At 48.3% G+C, this 20,018-nt stretch overlaps 10 protein-coding genes across 10 annotated transcripts; 3 read left to right on the top strand and 7 right to left on the bottom strand.

Moving 5' to 3' along the window:
* Positions 1–307: 307 nt before the first annotated feature.
* On the bottom strand, positions 308–1,710 carry BZA70DRAFT_279118 (uncharacterized protein). Its single transcript, XM_064912723.1, has 5 exons — positions 1,509–1,710; positions 1,335–1,442; positions 1,105–1,258; positions 909–1,034; positions 308–846 (listed from the first exon to the last, which is right to left on the bottom strand). The coding sequence occupies exons 1-5, from the start codon at positions 1,573–1,575 to the stop codon at positions 474–476; spliced, it is 828 nt and encodes a 275-aa protein (XP_064768156.1). The 5' UTR covers positions 1,576–1,710; the 3' UTR covers positions 308–473.
* BZA70DRAFT_279122 (uncharacterized protein) lies at positions 1,607–4,805 on the bottom strand. The gene is made up of 8 exons (XM_064912724.1): positions 4,366–4,805; positions 4,237–4,302; positions 3,671–4,180; positions 3,420–3,613; positions 3,025–3,357; positions 2,272–2,968; positions 1,715–2,189; positions 1,607–1,644 (listed from the first exon to the last, which is right to left on the bottom strand). The coding sequence occupies exons 1-7, from the start codon at positions 4,589–4,591 to the stop codon at positions 2,008–2,010; spliced, it is 2,208 nt and encodes a 735-aa protein (XP_064768157.1). The 5' UTR covers positions 4,592–4,805; the 3' UTR covers positions 1,607–1,644; positions 1,715–2,007.
* On the bottom strand, positions 4,794–6,785 carry BZA70DRAFT_279124 (glycosyl transferase). Its single transcript, XM_064912725.1, has 2 exons — positions 6,395–6,785; positions 4,794–6,310 (listed from the first exon to the last, which is right to left on the bottom strand). The coding sequence occupies exons 1-2, from the start codon at positions 6,552–6,554 to the stop codon at positions 5,010–5,012; spliced, it is 1,461 nt and encodes a 486-aa protein (XP_064768158.1). The 5' UTR covers positions 6,555–6,785; the 3' UTR covers positions 4,794–5,009.
* A 70-nt stretch (positions 6,786–6,855) lies between these two features.
* On the top strand, positions 6,856–8,175 carry BZA70DRAFT_174159 (uncharacterized protein). Its single transcript, XM_064909882.1, has 3 exons — positions 6,856–7,123; positions 7,214–7,948; positions 8,007–8,175. Exons 1-3 carry the CDS (start codon positions 6,944–6,946, stop codon positions 8,058–8,060), a joined length of 969 nt encoding a protein of 322 aa, XP_064768159.1. The 5' UTR covers positions 6,856–6,943; the 3' UTR covers positions 8,061–8,175.
* Positions 8,176–8,189: 14 nt separating this feature from the next.
* BZA70DRAFT_289767 (thioredoxin-like protein) lies at positions 8,190–8,871 on the bottom strand (the record flags this gene model as incomplete). Its single annotated transcript, XM_064914143.1, has 3 exons — positions 8,190–8,224; positions 8,286–8,640; positions 8,698–8,871. 3 exons carry the CDS (start codon positions 8,869–8,871, stop codon positions 8,190–8,192), a joined length of 564 nt encoding a protein of 187 aa, XP_064768160.1.
* A 316-nt stretch (positions 8,872–9,187) lies between these two features.
* Positions 9,188–10,505, top strand: BZA70DRAFT_310970 (uncharacterized protein). Its single transcript, XM_064914934.1, has 2 exons — positions 9,188–9,419; positions 9,499–10,505. Exons 1-2 carry the CDS (start codon positions 9,318–9,320, stop codon positions 10,393–10,395), a joined length of 999 nt encoding a protein of 332 aa, XP_064768161.1. The 5' UTR covers positions 9,188–9,317; the 3' UTR covers positions 10,396–10,505.
* Positions 10,506–11,160: 655 nt separating this feature from the next.
* BZA70DRAFT_238657 (mitochondrial carrier domain-containing protein) lies at positions 11,161–12,475 on the bottom strand (the record flags this gene model as incomplete). Its single annotated transcript, XM_064910454.1, has 3 exons — positions 11,161–11,934; positions 11,994–12,029; positions 12,305–12,475. The coding sequence occupies 3 exons, from the start codon at positions 12,473–12,475 to the stop codon at positions 11,161–11,163; spliced, it is 981 nt and encodes a 326-aa protein (XP_064768162.1).
* Positions 12,476–14,564: 2,089 nt separating this feature from the next.
* Positions 14,565–16,272, bottom strand: BZA70DRAFT_295606 (uncharacterized protein). The gene is made up of 2 exons (XM_064914493.1): positions 15,686–16,272; positions 14,565–15,629 (listed from the first exon to the last, which is right to left on the bottom strand). Exons 1-2 carry the CDS (start codon positions 15,771–15,773, stop codon positions 14,692–14,694), a joined length of 1,026 nt encoding a protein of 341 aa, XP_064768163.1. The 5' UTR covers positions 15,774–16,272; the 3' UTR covers positions 14,565–14,691.
* Positions 16,273–16,469: 197 nt separating this feature from the next.
* On the top strand, positions 16,470–19,011 carry BZA70DRAFT_295607 (putative ABC transporter). Its single transcript, XM_064914494.1, has 2 exons — positions 16,470–16,733; positions 16,796–19,011. Exons 1-2 carry the CDS (start codon positions 16,620–16,622, stop codon positions 18,809–18,811), a joined length of 2,130 nt encoding a protein of 709 aa, XP_064768164.1. The 5' UTR covers positions 16,470–16,619; the 3' UTR covers positions 18,812–19,011.
* Positions 19,012–19,807, bottom strand: BZA70DRAFT_279135 (centromere protein H (CENP-H)-domain-containing protein). The gene is made up of 4 exons (XM_064912726.1): positions 19,565–19,807; positions 19,389–19,500; positions 19,262–19,322; positions 19,012–19,198 (listed from the first exon to the last, which is right to left on the bottom strand). Exons 1-4 carry the CDS (start codon positions 19,641–19,643, stop codon positions 19,055–19,057), a joined length of 396 nt encoding a protein of 131 aa, XP_064768165.1. The 5' UTR covers positions 19,644–19,807; the 3' UTR covers positions 19,012–19,054.
* Between the last annotated feature and the right edge of the window lie 211 nt (positions 19,808–20,018).

The following is a 20,018-nucleotide window of genomic DNA, read 5'->3' on the forward strand; positions in this document are numbered from 1 at the left end:
GGGTTTGAATGGTCTTTTGTTCTCTGTGACAATAACTAGTGAGAAGCTATATCTACAGTTGTAAAATGTCAGACAACTGTTTTTTTGTTATTGTAATTGTTGTTTTTTGCTTATTAATCTGCTGCTCTCTTCGGTGTTCCTAGCGCTACAGAGCTGCGGTCAGCGATCGGTTGCTCACCATATCGCCACAAACCCCACAGTTCTGTATAAATCGAACCAGCAGCATAAACCAGTTCACGATCAAGACAAAGGCAGCATCTACCCAAGATCTTTGCAGACCATCTCTGATACGTCTGCTATTTCGTCTACATTATATCTCATGATTACAGGTTTATGCAATTACTCTAGCTAAATACAAAAGTAGAAATAAACAGGATCCTCAAAGCACTCTCGCAGAAAAAATGATATAGTACAAACTTTTCTTTTCAGACATATATACAGAGTCCGTCTCAGACGAAGCTCCTCCAGGTCCTCTATTTGGTCTTTGCCTTCTTCTTCGGTCTCGCTTTCTCGTCCAGTGTCGAGGGCTTTGGTCCTATTGACTTCTTGTATCCCCACACTTTTTCCAAATGCGGGAGGTCCAGAACTTCGTCGTACACTCTCTTTTTGACGACTTTTGATATCGAGTTCTGAGCGAGGTTCTCGAAAGGCTTCATGAGCTCGTTGAATGGAACCTTCGATTTTTCTTCATCTTCTTCTTCTTCCGCACTTTCACCATCGCTTTCTTCAGAGTCTTTCTTCTTGCCGGCGTTGTCGGTAAGCTCTGCCATCTTCTTCTCAAACTCCTCAACGAAGATATCTATCATGTGGTACCGTATGCCATCCGCAATAGCTGTGTTCTTAGGACTGTGTATTTCTATCCGTTAGCGTTGCCCCAAGTCAATTTTAGAGAGCAATCGAAAACTCACTTCAAAGGATATTCCATCAGCGACTTGTTGAAGCTGGTAATCATCTCTTGGTCCCAATTCGAATTGGCCAGACGTTCAAACATCCCGCTGACAAACCGTCTGATCAGCAGATAGTATTTGTCGATTCTAACAAACAAAAATTAGCTGACCCTCTCTAATACTTCGGTCTTTATCATATCATGAGAGTCTGTAATACCTCAGCACATCAATATTATTCCAGTCCCGGCATATTGTCGCCCAGAACGCATCCACGAATCCCGCAACATTGTGATCACCAACTCCCAACTGCATACGGCCAAGTCTGGTAGCCATAGCCTGCTGCACCTTTGGACGATCCGTCATCCACATTGCTAAACGTAAGGAAATTCCAGTTAGATCACCGATCACGCAGACCTCTTGACGCGTGAGATGAATAGAAAAACGTACTATAATACAGGCCCTTCCACATCTTCAGAAAATCTAATGCGGGAATCTCCTCTTCCGTGTCTAAATACTGCTCCAGTTTCTCTACTCCGGACTCTCTTGCCGGTCGATCTGCAATAGCATAAAAACATTAGAACTGGAAAAAACCATCAAGATGTTATTCAAGATAACACGCACCATTCGCCGCCAACTTCTTGAGAAGAGCCGCTAGTTGCTGACTCCGGTCTTGCTCAGCTTCAGACATCTTTTCCGTAATAATGGTATTATACAGATCAGTTTCCCTGCTGTTATTGAACTGCCAGAGTATCAAATACTTTTTCGAGAAGTCAGACACAAAAATGCTGAAATCATTTTTTTTTGGGTTTGTACTCGTATACCCTTACCCTTACCTCCCAAATCTATTCACTGCCAAAGCTCCTTGGGAGTTCTTTGCATTCGGCCTGGTATTTTCAGTCGGCCTGGCTGTCTTTCCTATAAAGGCAATACATTGGTGGTAGTTGAAGATGACTTTGCAATAAAAAGATTTGTGATTTTGGTAGGTTTTGCTACGTCAGAATCATAAGGAGAGGTAGGAGTGGGCAGTGCAATCATAGTAAACGTGTCTCGCCGCAAGAAATAATATTCATCGATAAATCATCCAATATAATATCCCCTACCTCAAGTGCACTTGAAGTCATCATTGCGGTTGACTACCACCCAGTACACTAGAGCTACCGAGAGGTGTCCCATTTAAAGTCACCAGCGGCACCATCGAAGGCCGGCCGTGGGCGCATTGGAATGGAAACTCGCATTGAGTGAGATTGGCGATTAGAGCGCGGCACTTTTCTAGCTCTAACTTGTCGCCAAACATTATTGCCCCTACAGGTGATCTGAGAGTCAGTAAATCATCACTATAGCGTCTTCTTGCTTATTTTTCACTATAAAGAAGACGGATACATACCTCGACAGGCTCGCGAGTTCAGTAGCTCCAGAATCATCTTTGGAAGACAACCTGCAACCGACTCCGCAGAAACCGCCTCCTCACCTTTGCCCAGCAAAAGCGCTGGCACACGTCCCGACTGTAAATCCTGGCTATGCCTCAAGATAATACGATTCGCCAGCTTCGGGTCAGATAAGCAACGGTTACCGATCGTTTTCGGCAGACGACTGATTTCTAACCTTGCGTCTTCCTGTAACTCAAAGGTACCGTGTGGACCAGTCTTTAGACCGTCGATGCGATATGTAATACCCCATGCTTCAAACTGGTCTCGGTACCGTTCAAGACTTTGAACTTCTGACAGGTTGATCGGAAACCTCATCGGATGCTCGAGTCGAAAGGAAAATTCGTCGTCGGCAGCAGCAGCGCCGTTGCTGGCTCTCAAGCGGACTGCCTGCGAATACTCTGAGATCAACTTCTCAACTCTGACTCTCTCATCAGCTGCGTGCTGGTCAACCAGCACAAGTCGCGGTACTTCAGACTCCAATATGTCGTTTGTTTTGATCAATATAAACTGATCATTCACCTGTGAGATGACTGATGCATGCTGCAATTCAGATTTACTGATTCGGATAGATGCCGAGTCAACATCAGATAGATTTCGCTGGGAAAGACTGTGAATGCTTTCCTCTGATTTTCCGAATACCTCTGGTCTCCAATTCTATGCTTCAAGTCAGTAGGGATACCCTGATTTTCTTCAATAGATGATCCATTTACCTCCGCGCGGTTTCGATAGTTCATTTGATCGTCAGCAGACAGCGACCTTCGACGCGTCATACTACTCCCCCCACCATCTTCATCCTCGCGGCGAGACAACGTCGGCGATGAACATCGTATACAGGTAGTTGGCATATCAGATTTACCACTGCGCACTTTTGACAGCGCTAATTCGCGTAGACTGAAAGAGCGTTGGTGGAGATTTTCGGTCACTGAGTGTTGGCGATTAGCAAGTCGTGGTTTCTTGCGCGGAGATGGTATAGCCCTGATATCTTGTCGTTCCAGAACTGGCTTGAGGGAGTTGACTAATGCGTTTCTGATATCTTGGTAATTCTGAAATCATGTCAGCACATCCATTACAGCCGCAAGTGCAAATCACTTTGTTAAAGTCATACTTCGAGGGTTCCTATCGCTTTTGATGGATCCTGACAGACGTCGTATCCGGATAACGGCGCCGAAATCCAAAGAATATAGAATGGATTCTTTGATATATCGAAATCATCATCGTCAGGGTTCTCTAGACATCTCTTCATCAAATCGTTGATCTCCTTCTGTAAACTGTCTGATACCAGTTTCCGATTATTGATATCTGATAAAACTGTCAGTCAACTGCCCAGCAACATCTCTCAAATAAAGAGCTTCGTACAGATATATTGGTGATTCTTTGATCGCGTGAGCTTTGGGGATATAACCCCTTTGATAGCTATATCCCCTTCAACTTTGTCAAAAGCCTCATATGTATCGACAACATCGTCTCCGTAGGCTCTTTTTATAACGGTGATACCATCGTCATAGATCTCTCCGCCGGAATAGCTGAATACCAGCTTTCCGTCCACGCGAAACCATATATCCACGTTCCTAAGCCACATTGACGCTAAAATAGTCTCGACCATCGCTTTCTTGCAATGGGAAATCGTGCTCTCGAGCGCCCGTCGCTTGTCATGCACGCCAGCGGACGTGAGCATTTTTCTTCGCACCGGTAAGTTTCCGAATAAGTTTTGGACAATCACATGAGTTCCATGACTCAGAAATGGAGTAGATGCTGAACCATTGTATATCGTCTCCGAGTTATGTATTCGCTTTGTGGTGGTTATTCGGTAGTCCTCGTGGCGCGACGTTATAGTAAGCAGCGATACGGCAGCTATACTCGCCAGAGCTAGGTAGAGTCAGAAACCAAGTTTACAAAAGTAAAAAGTTGTAGTTTTCACATACCTTCTCCCCTGAAACCAAAGGTCTGGACATTTTCTAGATCAGATAAAGCGCTCAATTTCGAAGTAGCTAGAAACGTAAACCACCATCAGTCTCAACCACCTTTGATCCAAGCAAAATCGCTATACATACAATGAGGAGACCCCAAACTCTCCATATCGCGCGGCACAATCCCAGATCCATTGTCCTTCACAGAGATATAATAGTCCTCCGAATGCAGCGAGATTTCGATTTTGGTCGACCGGGCATCCAGCGAGTTCTGAAGCAGCTCGGATATACACTGTGCTGCTGATGTTATTACGACTTGTGAGCGAAGGCGCGAGACGGTGGTTTCCGGCAGGGTTTGAATTGACTTCATTAAGAAGCGGTTATGTAGTAAAAAATGAATCGCAGTTCATTGGCTTTGAAGTGACTTTACCCTTTAGTAATGAGCCTAGGATGAATGGATATCGAGATCTAAAGAAGTGCAGTTGGGATCTACAGGTTAAGCACCAGACCATCGGGCTAGGGCATCCCTAATTACACTCACTTCCACCCTAAATCAATTGCCAGCAGTCCTGTCTCTATTCTCAATCAAAATTTTTTTATTTCACTAAACGATAGATAGTATTCGATGATTCCCAATTCACAAACAAAAAAATTTATAATTTGAAGATAAATGCACAATCCATATGTCGCAGAGGCTAATTGCAAAGAGCAAATACCAACTATACTGACCAAGAAGAACCTGCCGGAGCGCACGCCAACAAGTGCATTTGTCTGCCAGAGACTAGATCTCACTCCAGAGCAGCCGCGGCCGCGCGCTCTTCCTTCTTCACGCTCGCAGCAGCCAATCGCTTCATCTCATTCACAAAACTCTCTCCCCAATATGCTGAGGTATAATTGCTCACATATCTAAACAGTTTCTGCTGATTGTTGATCCGAGTCTCCTCAGGCATCGTCATCGAGTCGTAGATCGCGTCAGCTAGTTCCTCAGTGTTCCATGGGTTGACGATGATACTGCCGTTTAGCGACTGGGCAGCACCGGCAAATTCGGAGAGAATCATCACACCGTGCTTCTTCTGCTGGCACGCAATGTACTCGTATGAAACGAGATTCATACCGTCACGAGTGCTGCTAACAAGACAAGCATCACTCACGGCGTACAGCGCAACGAGCTCGTCAAAGTTCACCGACTTGTGCATAAAGTGAATCGGCACAAACTCGACGGTTCCGAATTTGCCGTTGATGCGTCCGACAAGCTCGTTAACGACCGCGCGCAAGTTCTGGTACTCTTCGACGTCCTGACGTGAAGGTACAGCAACCTGCACCAAAACCACCTTTCCAATCCATTCAGGATGCTCAGTCAAGAAAACTTCCAAAGCGTGCAGTTTCTGCGGGACACCCTTGATATAATCTAATCGATCGACACCGACAATGATCTTCACGCCGTCAAACTTCGATTCCAGCTGCGCTATCCGCTTCTGCACCTTCTCAGTCTTGAGAGCCTCTGTGAACTTCTCGGGATCGATACCGATAGGGAAGGTGCCGACGGTAACCATCTGTCCGTTGAAATCGACGCCGTTCGGGAACGTCGGCAGGCCGAGGATTCGGGAGCAGGACGAAAGGAAATGACGAGCGTAGTCATAAGTATGGAATCCAACTAAATCACAGCATAAAACACCTTCTAAAACCTCTCTACGCACCGGCAAGATTCTGTAGATCTCGCTGGATGGGAAGGGAGTATGCAGGAAAAAGCCGAGCTGGACGCCCTTTACCCGGTTCTGGATCTCCTCACGAAGCATGGCGGGAAGAAGCATCAGGTGATAATCATGCACCCAAACGAGATCGTAGTCCGTAACAACATCCGCGATGGCCTGGGCGAATAGCCGGTTGGCGTCGCGGTAGGCGTCCCAAGCCGCCTCGTCGAAGTTCATCTCACCGGGATGGTAGTGGAATAGAGGCCAGAGAATACTATTGCTGAAGCCGTTGTAATGCAGATCAGCCAGCTCGTCTGACAAAAACACAGGCACACAGCTAAACTCGTCACGGAGGCGTTTGACCATAGCTGGTTTGTCCTCATCTGGAACTTCGAGACCTGCATGAATGGCGAACCCCCTAGTCAGTACATATTCGCTCATCACGTCCAGATTCCAGCTCATCAGACGGGTGGGCTACATACCAGGCCATCCAAACCAGGTGAACCTAGTAGACTTCTTCAATCCAGAAAGTGCCGACACCAGTCCACCCGAGGACATGGCGAAATCATATTCGCCATTGCTATTCCGCTTGATGGTGATTGGCAGTCGATTAGAGATCACCAATAGATTATCGGCCGGCATGGTATCAGCAATCACGCAAGAGACAAAGAAATAGTATGAGTGTATGCGCGTAAAAAGCTAAAGAGCAACAGCTTCAGTAATAGCGAGCTGGAACTGTGAATCAATGAGTAGAAAGAGATCGGAGTTGGTGGGAATACAATGGAAATCAGGATCAGCCTTCGAGAAGTTGGATGCCCAACGAAGAAGGTTTTTGACAACTGCCAACAAATAAGGTTTAAAGACAAAACCTTATTCCAGAGTCCCTTTTGGGCAGAACTCTATTTCAGAGACGCCGGTCGCGTATCGCGTACAGCGAGTGCAAACAGATTTTATAAACAAACACAAACTACCGGACTTTCTGACTCTGTGGTTGAGCCTGACCAGTCTTTGTGTTTTAATCGGGTTTCTGCATGGCGCCGTCGGATCAGGACGTCGAGCGTGCGTTAGCAGCTAGGCTGCGCAGTGCGGATTTCGATATAGACACGCTGAAATCTATTCGAAAAGATGTTATCAAGCATCTTGATCTTCCAGACGATTTTTTCAAAGATCAGAGATGGAAGCAGAGGTCGGCTGAGATAGTAGACAAATTTGTGGTATGCTATTTCTTGATTTTTTGAGCGACGTGGATGCTTGAATTTTTTTTCGATATCGAAGCTGATGAGATCTAACGCATCGTGAAGGAAGGAATTGAGATAGTGCCACTGACTCCACAAAAGCAACTGTCTCCGAAGAAGAATGATAGCAAAGAGGTCACTCTAAGAAAGGTCTCTCCAGAAAAGGTCTCTCCAAAAAAGGTCTCTCCAAAAAAGGTCTCTCCAAAAAAAGAGGCATCGCCAAAATCAACACCAAACGGGAAGAAGCCAAAAGCAGAGGCGCGTCGAAAAAACGAGGAGGAGGAAGAGGAGTATTCAGACGTTATCGATGACGAGCCTGCACCTGCGCGGAAACGAAAGACAGCAGACGATTTGACACCAGCATCACCGAGCAAAAAGCCAAAGAAAGAAAAGGGATCTACGGCTAAGGCGAGTACCGAATCTAAAATGAAATCAAGCACGAAAACGAAAGCGACGAAAACAAAACGAGGGTCTGCGGCAGCAGTAGTATCAGACGATCCTCTAGAACAGAAAATCGCGACGCTGAAATCCTGGATCGTTAAATGCGGAGTCCGGAAACAATGGTCACGCGAACTACAACCGTACTCGACAAAGAAAGAGCAGATCGCACACCTGCAAAAGATACTCGCAGATCTAGGTATGACACCCCGGTACAGTCTCGAGAAGGCAAAACGAATAAAGGAAGAGCGCGAGTTTCAAGCAGAGGTTGCGCAGCTGCGGGCTGATGCTGGCGGCGCGTCGGGTAGTGAGGAGGATGACGATAGAGCAAAATCAGGACCTGCTACGCGGGGACGGAAAGTGGTAAGTTGGCGAATTATAAGTGAGTTTTCCGACTACATCTAACAGTTTCGTATTTCAGGTTGCTGGAAACTTCAGTGTGGACTTTCTGGGAGATCAGAGCGAGAGCGACTAGACTCAAGCTTCAGCTCAGATCACAGCTGTACTTTTACTAATGATTTTTATTTGCATATACATGCGTATTCGCCTCCAATGTACAACATTATCTCACTCAAGAACCTCTGAATACTAAGCTCTGAAAGTCTTAGATCTCCTCAATGACATTCTTGGCCTCCGAGACTACATCAAAAAATCAGTTAGCAACGATCAACAGCACTCTTCAGACTCACGGAATACGTACCATTGATGCCAGTGCTGTCAGGCTCAACCCAGAGCTTCTTGACAACACCATCCTCGACCAAAATCGCAGATCGCTTGTGTCGGTATCCACCAAAGAAAGCCGACGCATCGAAATCGATCTCGAGCTTCTTGCCAAAGTCCAAGGCGGGGTCGGCAAGGTACTTGATCTTTCCGTCAGCGTCGCCGAGGACTTTTCCCCAGGAGGTCTGCACGAACGCATCGTTTCCGGAAATCACGTAGATGCTGTCAATGCCCTTCTCGGCGAACTTGGGAGCGAGCGAAACATAGCCCGGAATATGACGGGCCGAGCAGCCAGGGGAGTAGGCACCGGGAACGAAGACGAGCAGAGATTTTCCCTGAGATTCGATCGATTAGCATTAAACTGTGTAGAATAAGGACAAAACTAGACGCACAGTCTTGGTCAATTCGTCAGTGGCGATCTTGTCGCCCGGAGTCTCGCCAAAAACAGTGGCGCTGGGGATGGAGTCTCCGACCGCGATAGCAGCAGCTCTCGAGGCATGGAAAGCGCGACGACCGGCGGACGCAGCGAGAGGCTTCACAGCCGAGGAAAGGGTGTTGAATCTCATGCTCATCATTTTGTATCTTGCAGATTGAGGCGCTGATTGGAACAATTGAATGGTGGTTGATCCCGGACGAGTTGTTGACGGAAGATCCTGGAGACGTCAATTGATGTCCAATCCTTCCGGCTCATAAATGACCACCACAGAGAGATAGTAATGAGCCGCGCTAGTTTTTAAGTCTGATGGCAAATTACAGCATATTGGTTCACACTTTTGGTTGAATAGGGTAAAAGTCAACCATCAGTTCAAACCAGTGGTTCCACTACCCGCTCCGTTCACGATTCGCTCGACCAGTGAATTCTCTTAGAAACAAAAAATTTACAATCGATTGTCGCATACTCCACATCCGAAATCCCACAACACCCCGCTCAGTATCGCTATATAGCGGAGTACGAGCAAGAAAAAGTTATTGGTTATAGGAAGGAGATATACAGAAAAATAGAATCTCGAAAATGCGGCAAAATTTCATCGGAATGGTTATTTCGCAGGGGAAGATGAGGAAGACGGTGAAGGTCCGGGTGCAGATACCAGTTATGCGGAAGAAGTTGGGAATCGTGAGTGCGCCCTTTTAGCAATTAGAATTTATTCAGCTGTATTTGCTTGATTCTGACTGACTTTTCTGGCTATTTACAGTTGGTGAACAAGCGGAGAGATTTCCTGGTGCACGACGAAGGCGAGTTAACTCGGGAAGGCGACATCGTCCGCATTGAGTCCACGCGCCCACTTTCTGCGACCAAGTTCTTTGCCATTGCAGAGATCAAGAACCCCAAAGGCCGAGTGTTTGAGAAATACCGCGAGATTGCGTCGCTGGAGGATTACATCAAGTTTCTGCACAGCCAAACGAAGTATAAGTCTCTGACGGCCGTTCCCGTCGACGAGACCTTTCTACCGACTGACCCGGGTCTGTTGGCGGGATTGCCAGAAAGGTTCACGCCGGATATCCTACAGATTATTCACCGACATGGCGCGCCGAAGGTCGATTACGAGGGCGAGATTTTCGCAAACGCAAGTCTGGCGAGCGACCCTGGCTTCCGCTCCAGCGTGCGTGCGTTCAGCATGCTCAAGCGCATCAATGACCCCCAGATTGCCGACAGGACAACGCTTGATGAGATTAAGAAATCGATCGAAACGGAGTATGACTTGAAGAAGCCGCTCGAGCAGTACCTCAAGGGACCTGCGGCGATTGCGGCAGCGCTGGCTAAGGACTATAAAGCACGGGCGGAACAGATACTTCGCCCTAAAGAGCCGAACAGTGAGGAGGATTCCAATGAGCAGGATAAGCTACTGGCTGCGCAGCAGGCTGAGGATCTTGGTAGTCAGGAGGATTTAGAGAAGGCTTTGCTGGCTGAGCAACAGGCTGAAGAGCAGGTCACAGAGCAGACTACCGAGCAGGCTTCAGAACAGGCTACCGAGCAGGCTTCAGAACAGGCTGCAGAGCAGGCTACCGAGCAGGCTACCGAGCAAGCTTCAGAACAGGCTTCAGAGGAACCTGAGCAGCCGACTCAGGAGCCGCCGAATGAAACAAAGTGATCGAGTTAAAAAGAAAAGATATGGGCTGTTGATGGCTAGGGTCGACCGGCCGGATGTTTTTATGTACTCCTCGGGTGCTTGTAAATATGATACAAAATATATAATCAACCATTCTATAGATTAGACTATGATCAGAGCCAAACATGTTGAAGTCAACTGGATTATCGATAGACAGAAGATTGCGCAGCTGCTACATATAATATCTATACAAGACGAAAGAGCATTCAACTATATCAAATCGAAAATTGAAGAAAACAAGGCTCAACACTCATATCGCGTCGTTGCGCATCTTTCTTCCCTAAAGAGCAAGGAAAATCTAAGAAGAACTAAAAGTATCACTGGTACGCAAACATGTGTATTATATACATATCAAAAGCCTTCCTTCTCTTCTCCGCCTTCTCACAATCTCTTCTTCTTCTTCAGGCTGAAACTGAAGAAGATATGTTTGATAAGAGACATCACATAGTGTCACGTGCAAACACAGAATTGAGATGGACAGGCTAAAGAAAACCGTACAACCCATAAACAAAATGTATAAAATCAAAAGAGAACTATAAAACGGCAAGGAAAATAAGCAAAATATAAGAATTTGTTGAAAAGAAATGACTGTCCCAAAAATGAAGAGTGTGCGACTATTAAAAACACGAGGAAAGAGGAAGAACGGACTTTAGATCAAAGAGTAGGCAAGGTAAATAAAAAAAATACATCTTCATATCCAGAAATCGTAAAATCAACAAAGAAGAATACAAGAAAAAGAATAACAGATTAAGCAGAACTTTTGTATAAGTAAAACTTTGCCATCTCGTAACTAGTCCAGCAAATAGCGGTACTGGGCATATTTGCAACTATACGAGGCTTCAGACCCCGCATGAAACCCCGGGCACCCTCGCGTTTGTATATGATCCGGGCAGCGTCGACGAGCGAGCGGGAATGTCTAATCTCTGCATCGGTGGAAGTGCCCTTGGTTTGCAGGAAGGTCTTGATGACATCGAGAGGGGTTGTGGCCGCGGCAGCGACGGCGCCAGCGAGACCTCCGGCCACGCAGTGAGTGAGCGGATCGTACTTTCTTTGAGGATTCATGAGCTTGGATAGAGCTTCATACGAGGTGAAGTTGATGGCCGTGAGAGGGATGTTCATCATCAACGTGGTGGGGTAGGAAATGTAGAAAGCCGAGAATCCCTCGGTTCGGTAAATACTGCTGGCACAGGCGCCGATGTTGGCAAACCTGCTTCCGGCAAGCTGCATGCGCTGCTTGATGACATCGAAAGGGTTCATGAGAGCATCTGAGGCGGTGGTTGCGCATGCGCCGGCGAACGATGTAGCGATGGGATGGTAGCCGACACCCTCGTTTCCTCCAAAAACCTGCTTGGTGTATTCGTAGACGGAGAAGTAGACAGCATGAGCAGGACCGGCGCCGAGAGCGACGGAGGTGATTCCTCGCCATAGTGCCCGGGCACCTTCGTTTGCAGATATCCGGGTGATGGCATTCGAGATGCCTGTGTATGATGTTCCGCCAATTGCGACGACTTGCATTCGGGTCTAGAGAATCGGTTAGAGCTGATCATGGGTTGTTTCACAGTGGGATAGCTGATCCTTACCTTGATAGCGTCAACCGGGTACATCACGGTGTGTTCCTACAGGGATGAAATGTTAGTGAATCATCTAGGAGACCAAGCCCTCGTCCGGTCAAACAATGAACAAGAAGACATAAAAATTTTTAAACTACTGCAACATCACAGGATGTCTCCACAGAAAAGGAATTGAAGGTGACCATCGAGCTTCAGTAATCGTGCGGCGGCATTCCGGGGTTGCAATCGCCAATCGCAGAAACCGAAGAAGAAAAAAAATACAGAGATGGAAAGGACGAGAGCAAATCAAAGAAAGAGGAGGAAGACAAGATAAGACATACCATGATACCGGCGAACGCACCAGCTATGAGATTAGAAGCCAGGGTGGTGTTTTTCGGCAGAGCCTCGTAGTCGAATTCATCGTCGTCTTCTTCTTCTACTGGCACAATTGGATTAGGGAGGGCATGATCATGCGCAGGTGGCCGAGCGGAGTCATGGTCTGGAGGAAGCATTTGAATCTGCGGGTTGGAAGAGGACGGAGATTGCTGGGTCTGCAGAGGCGAAGAGACTGCGACTGCTGCTGCGGCGGCGGCAACGGCTGGGGCGGCTGATTGAGGGAGAGGCGGAGACGGCATGTGAGGATAGGAAGAGTAGTGAAGGACGAGCGTCGGCCAAGGAGATAGGCGGAGAAGGCTCGACGGCGCGCACGGGAGGAGGGAAGAGCTGAGCTGGTACTTTGGCGGGAGGGTCCGGAAGCAAAGCCAGCAAGGAACACAGTCGGAGGCCGATCACGAGAAACCGGAGAGTGAAGAAGCCGACTGGGGGTGGGTGGAGTGGGATGAAGGGTTGGTGAAGTAAGCGGGAAGTGGAGGAAAAGATCGTTGACTTTTTTCAGGCCTAGAGTGTGCTCGGCGTAGTTAGTTTGCCCACCAGGTTTGATGGTCGCCGACAGAGTGACCCAGGATAAATTATCGACTTTAGAATGGCCGCATTTTGCTAAACAGGTGATGAAATTCCAGCAAGGCTCGGCCTGCCGATACAGGCATCAAAACGATAGAATCTACTCTGTTCGTCAACCGGCCAATATATGACCGAATTATATAGTAAACACAATAGCAGGATCTACGACAAGTCCGGATGCGGTTTTGCTCGGCTTCTGAGCGGACAGCCGAGGTGAGCCAGGCCGGCAGTGATCGGAGATTAGTTTTGCCTCGCCGTACAATGGCTGACTAATGTGAGAACAGACAAAGTAAGAGTTTCGGACGATAGCGAAGTTGCTACGGGAGGGAGGAGGAGGAGGAGAGAGACATGATTGTAAACAAGGACGAGATTTTAAAGAGAGAACAGGCGAATGAGAGCGATACAAGAAATAGACCAGCCAATGGACATGACGAGGAAGCAGGGGCCTGGCAAAGGGAGCCAGCCAGAGCGACAAAGACGGGCCAGTCATCCTTCTCTAAACTGATCTGATAATAATTCACTCTGCAGCAACCACCCGATGGACGTGCGGTGGCTCTCAGACTCAGGCTGCTTTTTCTGGTGGTAAACTCACAGCAGCTGGCTGGTAAAAGACAGATAAGAAAGCCTCTTCGAAGCCACAGGTCGGTTACAGGCGAGCTCGCGTTCAGCAACCGGCAGCAGCCAAGGAAGCAGTTCTCTTGGTGAGTCCGCTCGAATTCGTATAAACAGCTAATGGCACTGCTCTGCTCGGTGGCCACCGGCCAGTCAGTCGGGGTGGCAACTTATGCAGACCCGCCTCCTTCGAAACGAGGTGCTTCTCGCGTCACTGATATCTGGCGCCTGGATCCGCGTTCTATCAGTGGCCCAGTCCAGCCCTGCACGCATCCAAGCTCAAGCCCGTCGTCGTACTCTGCCACTACTCTTCCTCCCAATAACTGACCTCGCTTGTTTGCTATTATCTTTGAGCTAACTCGTTAAAATCCCCTCGTCCCAGTCCGAATGCAGATTTCTACCTGACTTTGTTCTCCCCTTAATCTGCTACTGCCGCGGTCCAGAACAGCGATATCAAGTACCCAAGCTACCCTCAAGCTCATCAGACCTCCTGTTTACTTCCAAGCGACCACAACTAAATTAGCCAAGAACCCGTAGCCAGGCATAAGCCCGTCTGGCAATCGCTAGAGAACCCCTTGTCTACAAAATACATAGTCAACCTATGCACGAGCCTGGCCGTGCTCCAAATATACAAACCGACGATGAGCGAGCGGTGCCCAAAGCTTCTCGAATCCTATTCTGCCTTCGATGGACCGGGCTGGATTTCGCCAGCGCGCATCTCGGCCTTCTTCCCCGTTTATTATTCTCGTATTTACTCTCGTGTTCATTCGCTGGTCTGATCCGACCGCGCGCTAATTCGACTGCCATGGCGTACACTTGGACCACAGACCTCTTCTCGACTCGGAAAAGCTACTTTGGGCATTTTCGTAGGAATGACGAAGACCACCCCTTCCACAGTCGAGAGCGTGCGGTAAGCACTTTCGTCTATTGACTATTGGTCCATTGAGGAATTCAAGCACTCTACACTAAAAGTGTTCCGATCAAAGGAACGCAGGAATGTCGGTATGTTTACATTTGTCTCAGCGCCCTTCTGTTCAAAATTAAGCAATCGTATTAATTTTTCACCCACTAACTAGCCTACAAGCTATACCTGACGAGCGCCAACACTTATAAATCTGAGAGAAGCCATATCAAACGCCACATCCACTGCCTTCACTCAAGCTTCATCCTTAAGCCTGTTGAAAGTCACTTGATCTTTCGCGTTCTTGAGAGCATCCTTTGCATTGTTCGAGTGCTTGCGCACGAGGTTGATCAGCTCCTCCTTAGTAGAGGTCTTTGCGGGCGCCTTCAAGCCATGGCTCACGAGCCAGCTTTCAAGTTTAGATCTGGACCACGAATCATAAGCCGAGTCAGAGGCGCCCTGGACAGCCTCTTTACCCTTCGAGGAGTAGCTGCGAACAAGGTTGACCAGCTCTTCCTTTGTCGTCGTCTTTGCGGGAGCCTTGTAGCCATTGCTCACGAGCCAGCTCTCGAGATCAGATCTGGACCACTTGTCGTAAGCCGAATCAGCGACGTTTTGAGCGGTCTGCTTGGCGTCCGAGGAATATTCGCGCACAAGCTCCAGAAGCTCTTCGCGAGTGGGTGTCTCAGGGACCTTGTAACCGTGACTCTCAATCCATCCTTTCAGATCAGCCTCAGACCAAGTCTCGTAGACCGAATCGGCAACGTCCGAGGACGCCTTCTTGGACTTTGAGACAACGTAGTTGTAGTTCTCGGCAATCTTCTGCATAAGGTAGTCTTTGGTAGACGCAGCAGAAGACTTGAATCCACTCCAACTGTCATATGCGTAGTCCTTTGTCTCTGCATATTTCTCCTCAGCCTCATCGCTGGTGCTCTTCCAAGTATTTTGCACCTGCTCGAGCAACCAGTCGCGGTTCTGCTTTGCAGATTCCTTGACAGCAACGCCTTTCTCAGACAAATAGTCCGCCAAGCGATCGTCGCTCCAGGTAGAGAAGGGGCTGGCGGAGGCAGTGACGGAGTTCCAGTTCTTGCGCACGACCCCAAGCAGATCGTCGCGGGACTTTTTGTTCTCAAACTTGATGTTGTTGTCTTCGAGCCATTTGCTGAGACGCTTGGTGTCCCAGGAATTGAACTCTAGAGAGTTGAGGTTAGTTATGACTGACCATATGATGAAAGAACAGCAAACTCACCGGAAGAATGGGAGTGAGAGCCGAGGGGAGACCATGCCGACACAGAAAGGACGACACAAGCCAGCAACAGGAGAGCAAAGAACTTCATTGCGAATCAAGAGTAGCAAGAACAGAGGGTAAAGGCAGAAAAAAGATAGTAGGCAGATCAGTGACGAACAAGAACAGACCGGTGTATTTATGTAGAGACCAAGCCGAGAGAGTGGGTGACGATTTAGGAACAGTTCACCGTCGATCGAATGCCCCGGTAACCATGAGTGAGCAGAATGACATCATTTCACTTTCTTTGCTGCTCATCCTCGGGAACTTCTCAGAACCACTCCCTGCTGATCAATGGTTGGCACTCGATCAATCTAATATGATGTTATATGAGAAATTGGATGCTTGCTCGAGGATGGTGTTCTTGGTCGTAGGCTGATAGAATGCAGATCTCCGCACCTGCAATTCCTCAGCGCCAGAGCATCGCTGACACCCACGAATCGCAGTAGTCCTCCATTATCTTTGCAATACACTCAAAGTAAATTTCCTCCGCTGCATGAGCCAATTAATAGCAGTCCGGCTGAACGCTGGACAGATCACCTCTGCTGCTGTGTGGCCGTAGCGATCGATGACGACGATTTCGGTTTGGCGATCTTCATTATGCTGACATAACAAATGACTCACCCGAGGATCATACTTAATTTACCTCGGAGTTATGCCCAATTATCGGAGTAGCCGCGTCGGATATTGCCTATTAGCAGAGTGGCGCGTGGCTCTGTGCCGCAGTAAACCCTTCGTCAATGTCCGAGGGTTGGATTTATATTTCGTGGCGGTCGGCTGCTCTGCCTTTTGTTTTCCATTCATCTGCTTCTTCTATCGACCAGTTCTCATCTGTATCGGTCGTTGCTTGGAAGTCCAGTTTATCACCACTACTTTCGTCTACACAGAGGTCTTAACCATGGCTCGCCGGTCTATCGCGACAGCCTTAAAGTACCTCGACAAACCAGCCGGAGTCGCTGACTCCAAAAAGAAGAAGTTGACTGGTCTCGCCCTCTACGCCAAATACTACACCGTATGCTATCCCTGTCTTGTTTTTCAAGAGCATCTGACGTCAAGTTACTAACTGAATTATAGAGATTCTTTCCATACGTGTGGCCATATAATGACCGACGTCTGCAAGTCAACGCCGCGCTATGTTTACTGATAATGCTCATCTCTCGGGCCGTCAACATCCTCATGCCGTACCAGCTCGGCCGCGTGACAGACATCCTCTCCACATACGAGCAAGCCAACGGGGGAAATATAGCCGAGAAATCAGCGTCAGCTATCCCATGGACCCAGATCACTCTATATCTCGCCCTGCGCTACGTGCAGGGCCACGGCTCCATCCTGGGTTTCTACGAGAAGCAGCTATGGACCAAGATTTCCCAAGCATCCATGCGCTCGCTTGCTTTACTAGGATTTGGCCACGCTCTTGAGCTCGGTGTCGACTACCACCTCACCCACGGCCCCAGCGACATCATCACCACTCTCGAGCGACACCAGGCCATCTTGGGATTCGTCGAGAAAATCACGTTCCAAATGATCCCGCTCGCCATCGACATCGTTCTGGCGGTCGGATACTTTCTTGTCGCATTTGATCGATACTACGCCACAATCGTGATCTGCATCGCTACAACCTACGTATGGGCCAGCACTCGACTTTCAAAGTCTCGCGGAGAGCAAAAGCGAAAGTTCTACGGAGCGTATGCGCAAGAATACACCATCAAGCACGACGCAATCTCAGCTTTCGAGACCGTGAAGTACTTCAACGCGAACCAGTACGAGCAAGACAGATATCGCGAGGCAATCGACAATGTCCAGAAGATTAGTATCAAGTATCAGGCCAGTAATCACCTGCTTGGGCTTATGCAAAACACGATCTTCACCCTCGTCTTGCTGTTTTCTTGCTTCTTTTCGGCTTACAAGGTCATCACCGGCGAGATCAAAGTTGGATCGTTCGTGATGCTGTTGACATACATGAAGCAACTCCAGCATCCTCTTGATCAGCTGACGAATTTCCTGAAGTCGACGCAGGACAACCTCGTCAGTGCTGAGAAGCTCATTCAGATGCTCGAGACTGTGCCTACCGTTGTTGATTCTCCTAATGCAAAGAAACTAGAAGTCAAGAAGGGCGAGATTGTGTTTGACAACGTTTCATTTAAGTACCCCGGTGCTTCTACGCCAGTTGCCACAAACCCCACCGATACCAGCAGCGACGACGATTGCAAGAAGCAGCAGTCCCCACAGCTCGTCAAGGCTATCACCGACTTTAGTCTTACTTGCCCTGCTGGTTCTACGATTGCGTTTGTAGGCGAGTCTGGCGGCGGCAAGAGTACGCTCTTCCGCCTGCTCTTCCGATTCTACGACGTCGCTTCGGGAAAGATCACGATCGACGGACAGGATATCCGTGATGTTCAGCTTTCGTCGTTAGCTTCCGCAATCGGTGTCGTCCCCCAGGAGTGCTCGCTTTTCAACGATACAATTATGTACAACCTGCGATACGCAAAGCAGGACGCGACTGACGAGGAAATCTACGCCGCGGCGCGGGCTGCTTCCATTCACGACAAAATCATGCGGTTCCCGGAAGGTTACGACACCGTCGTTGGCGAGCGAGGATTACGACTCAGCGGAGGCGAAAAGCAGCGAATTGCAATCGCCCGCGCGATCTTGAAAGATCCACCGATTCTACTACTCGATGAAGCGACCGCGATGCTGGACATCGAGTCCGAGCGACACATCCAGCGCGCGATCCGCGAGCTCAGCAAGAACCGGACTACGCTCGTGATTGCGCACAGGCTTAGCACAATCATCTCCGCGGACGTCATTGTGGTCGTGCATGATGGCCAGATCGTCGAGTATGGATCGCACAGGCAGCTAGTAGCCGCTCGCGGCGCGTATTTCAACATGTGGAAGAAGCAGGTCGCGCCGATGTTTGCGGACCAAGCAAAGGGGGAAAACGAAGACGAGATAATCGAGAGCATGATTGATCACCGACCGGTGCTCAACTCGAGAAAGGGGGCGGGTGTTGTGAATCCTGCGGTGCCGGAGGAGAAGAAAGCGAGCGAGAAGAGGAAAAATTCGGTGTTTATTAATGATTTGGATATCTGAGTGTCAATAGCAAGAACGGTGGAGGACAGAATGCATGGATTGGGATTGAACGGGACGGGTTGGACGCATTGTTATTGGTTGGATTTATATATTTACTTGTTTAAAAATTAGGCACAGACGTGTCTACATGAAGGCTGAAGGTTTCTAACGACTGCATCATTGGTTTGAAGTGTTACATGCGCATATTTTTAATCATGACTATTCCATTATTCCAAAACTAGAAACAGCATTTAAGCTTGTGTGCTACTCTCCTGGATCGTAATCAAACGAGCCATCGTCATCATCCGAGCTGTCTGAGTTTCCGCTTCGACTTGAACTACACTCTAGTACGATCTCGCGCAGGCTTTCATCTGTAGACCAGTTCAGGCCGCTGCCCATAATTAGTCCCTATACCGAGCGTTAGTTGAAAAAGGTAAGGACAAGGACTTTCGTAATAGTGGCAAGACTTACCAATAACACTGGCTTGAGAGTTTCGATCTTTTGTTCTGTGACCGATACAGCTTCTCGATATCTACATCAGAGATCAGCGGTAAGTATGATACACAAACAGGCTGCATCACCGAGCATGGGTACTCACGACTTTATAAGTCTCTGCGTGTCATCTGAAAGAATATCAGCCCGTCGATGCTTGTGCTCCTGGATCAGTGAAATCAACTGCGACGTAGTCTGTCTATTTTCCTTATGCAGTTCTACATAATCTAATCGTGTTAACACTGTTCATATCTCCTCGACCAGTCAATCGTGGACACTCACGTTTGATGTCTTTTCGAACACTGTGTATCTGCGCTTTGAGCTTCGATAGCTCGCTTGCTAGCTTTGATACAACCGCCATCGCGTTATCAGCGGCAGTGCTATCGGATTTTGTTGTGAATTGATCGGCCGCTCGTTTCTCCTGCTGCTCGATAAAGGCTAGATTCCTGATGATCCAATAAAGTCCTGTTAGCAATCATAATCTGCGTCGTGCAGAAGAAGATAGAGTAATAGAATATACCCATATCGTCGTTGAAAACGCAGATCTGCCTCTGCTTCCGCGACCGCGGCGCGCTCTCGAAGGGTATCGATAGACAGCCCAGCAAACTCCCTCCTCACACCTCTATCCTCCACCGCAACCTCAAACTTCCCCCTCTCGCGCCTAAGTGAGTGAAGTTCCATGTAGAGAGATCGAACCTTGCGCATTTTGACGGCAGTAGGCGAGTCAGCTTGCAGT

This window comes from Myxozyma melibiosi (assembly GCF_037950935.1).
Source record: "Myxozyma melibiosi strain Phaff 52-87 chromosome Unknown BZA70scaffold_6, whole genome shotgun sequence".
NCBI lineage: Eukaryota > Fungi > Ascomycota > Lipomycetes > Lipomycetales > Lipomycetaceae > Myxozyma > Myxozyma melibiosi.

Excerpts from the sequence above, each read along its gene's own strand:
- BZA70DRAFT_279118 (XM_064912723.1), bottom strand. The coding sequence starts at position 1,575 with ATGTCTGAAGCTGAGCAAGACCGGAGTCAGCAACTAGCGGCTCTTCTC. Across the intron at positions 1,035-1,104 it reads AATAATATTGATGTGCTGAG|AATCGACAAATACTATCTGC; the intron begins GTATTACAGACT and ends TTTGTTTGTTAG. Across the intron at positions 847-908 it reads CTGATGGAATATCCTTTGAA|TCCTAAGAACACAGCTATTG; the intron begins GTGAGTTTTCGA and ends AGAAATACACAG.
- BZA70DRAFT_279122 (XM_064912724.1), bottom strand. The coding sequence starts at position 4,591 with ATGAAGTCAATTCAAACCCTGCCGGAAACCACCGTCTCGCGCCTTCGC. Across the intron at positions 3,614-3,670 it reads AAAGAATCACCAATATATCT|ATATCAATAATCGGAAACTG; the intron begins GTACGAAGCTCT and ends CAGTTTTATCAG. Across the intron at positions 3,358-3,419 it reads AAGCGATAGGAACCCTCGAA|AATTACCAAGATATCAGAAA; the intron begins GTATGACTTTAA and ends ACATGATTTCAG.
- BZA70DRAFT_279124 (XM_064912725.1), bottom strand. The coding sequence starts at position 6,554 with ATGCCGGCCGATAATCTATTGGTGATCTCTAATCGACTGCCAATCACC. Across the intron at positions 6,311-6,394 it reads CACCTGGTTTGGATGGCCTG|GTCTCGAAGTTCCAGATGAG; the intron begins GTATGTAGCCCA and ends CCATTCATGCAG.
- BZA70DRAFT_174159 (XM_064909882.1), top strand. The coding sequence starts at position 6,944 with ATGGCGCCGTCGGATCAGGACGTCGAGCGTGCGTTAGCAGCTAGGCTG. Across the intron at positions 7,124-7,213 it reads CTGAGATAGTAGACAAATTT|GAAGGAATTGAGATAGTGCC; the intron begins GTGGTATGCTAT and ends CGCATCGTGAAG. Across the intron at positions 7,949-8,006 it reads CTACGCGGGGACGGAAAGTG|GTTGCTGGAAACTTCAGTGT; the intron begins GTAAGTTGGCGA and ends TTCGTATTTCAG.
- BZA70DRAFT_310970 (XM_064914934.1), top strand. The coding sequence starts at position 9,318 with ATGCGGCAAAATTTCATCGGAATGGTTATTTCGCAGGGGAAGATGAGG. Across the intron at positions 9,420-9,498 it reads TGCGGAAGAAGTTGGGAATC|TTGGTGAACAAGCGGAGAGA; the intron begins GTGAGTGCGCCC and ends GGCTATTTACAG.
- BZA70DRAFT_295606 (XM_064914493.1), bottom strand. The coding sequence starts at position 15,773 with ATGAAGTTCTTTGCTCTCCTGTTGCTGGCTTGTGTCGTCCTTTCTGTG. Across the intron at positions 15,630-15,685 it reads CTCTCACTCCCATTCTTCCG|AGTTCAATTCCTGGGACACC; the intron begins GTGAGTTTGCTG and ends TCAACTCTCTAG.
- BZA70DRAFT_295607 (XM_064914494.1), top strand. The coding sequence starts at position 16,620 with ATGGCTCGCCGGTCTATCGCGACAGCCTTAAAGTACCTCGACAAACCA. Across the intron at positions 16,734-16,795 it reads TCTACGCCAAATACTACACC|AGATTCTTTCCATACGTGTG; the intron begins GTATGCTATCCC and ends ACTGAATTATAG.
- BZA70DRAFT_279135 (XM_064912726.1), bottom strand. The coding sequence starts at position 19,643 with ATGGCGGTTGTATCAAAGCTAGCAAGCGAGCTATCGAAGCTCAAAGCG. Across the intron at positions 19,501-19,564 it reads TGTTCGAAAAGACATCAAAC|AACTGCATAAGGAAAATAGA; the intron begins GTGAGTGTCCAC and ends TAGATTATGTAG. Across the intron at positions 19,199-19,261 it reads CTCTCAAGCCAGTGTTATTG|GGACTAATTATGGGCAGCGG; the intron begins GTAAGTCTTGCC and ends CGCTCGGTATAG.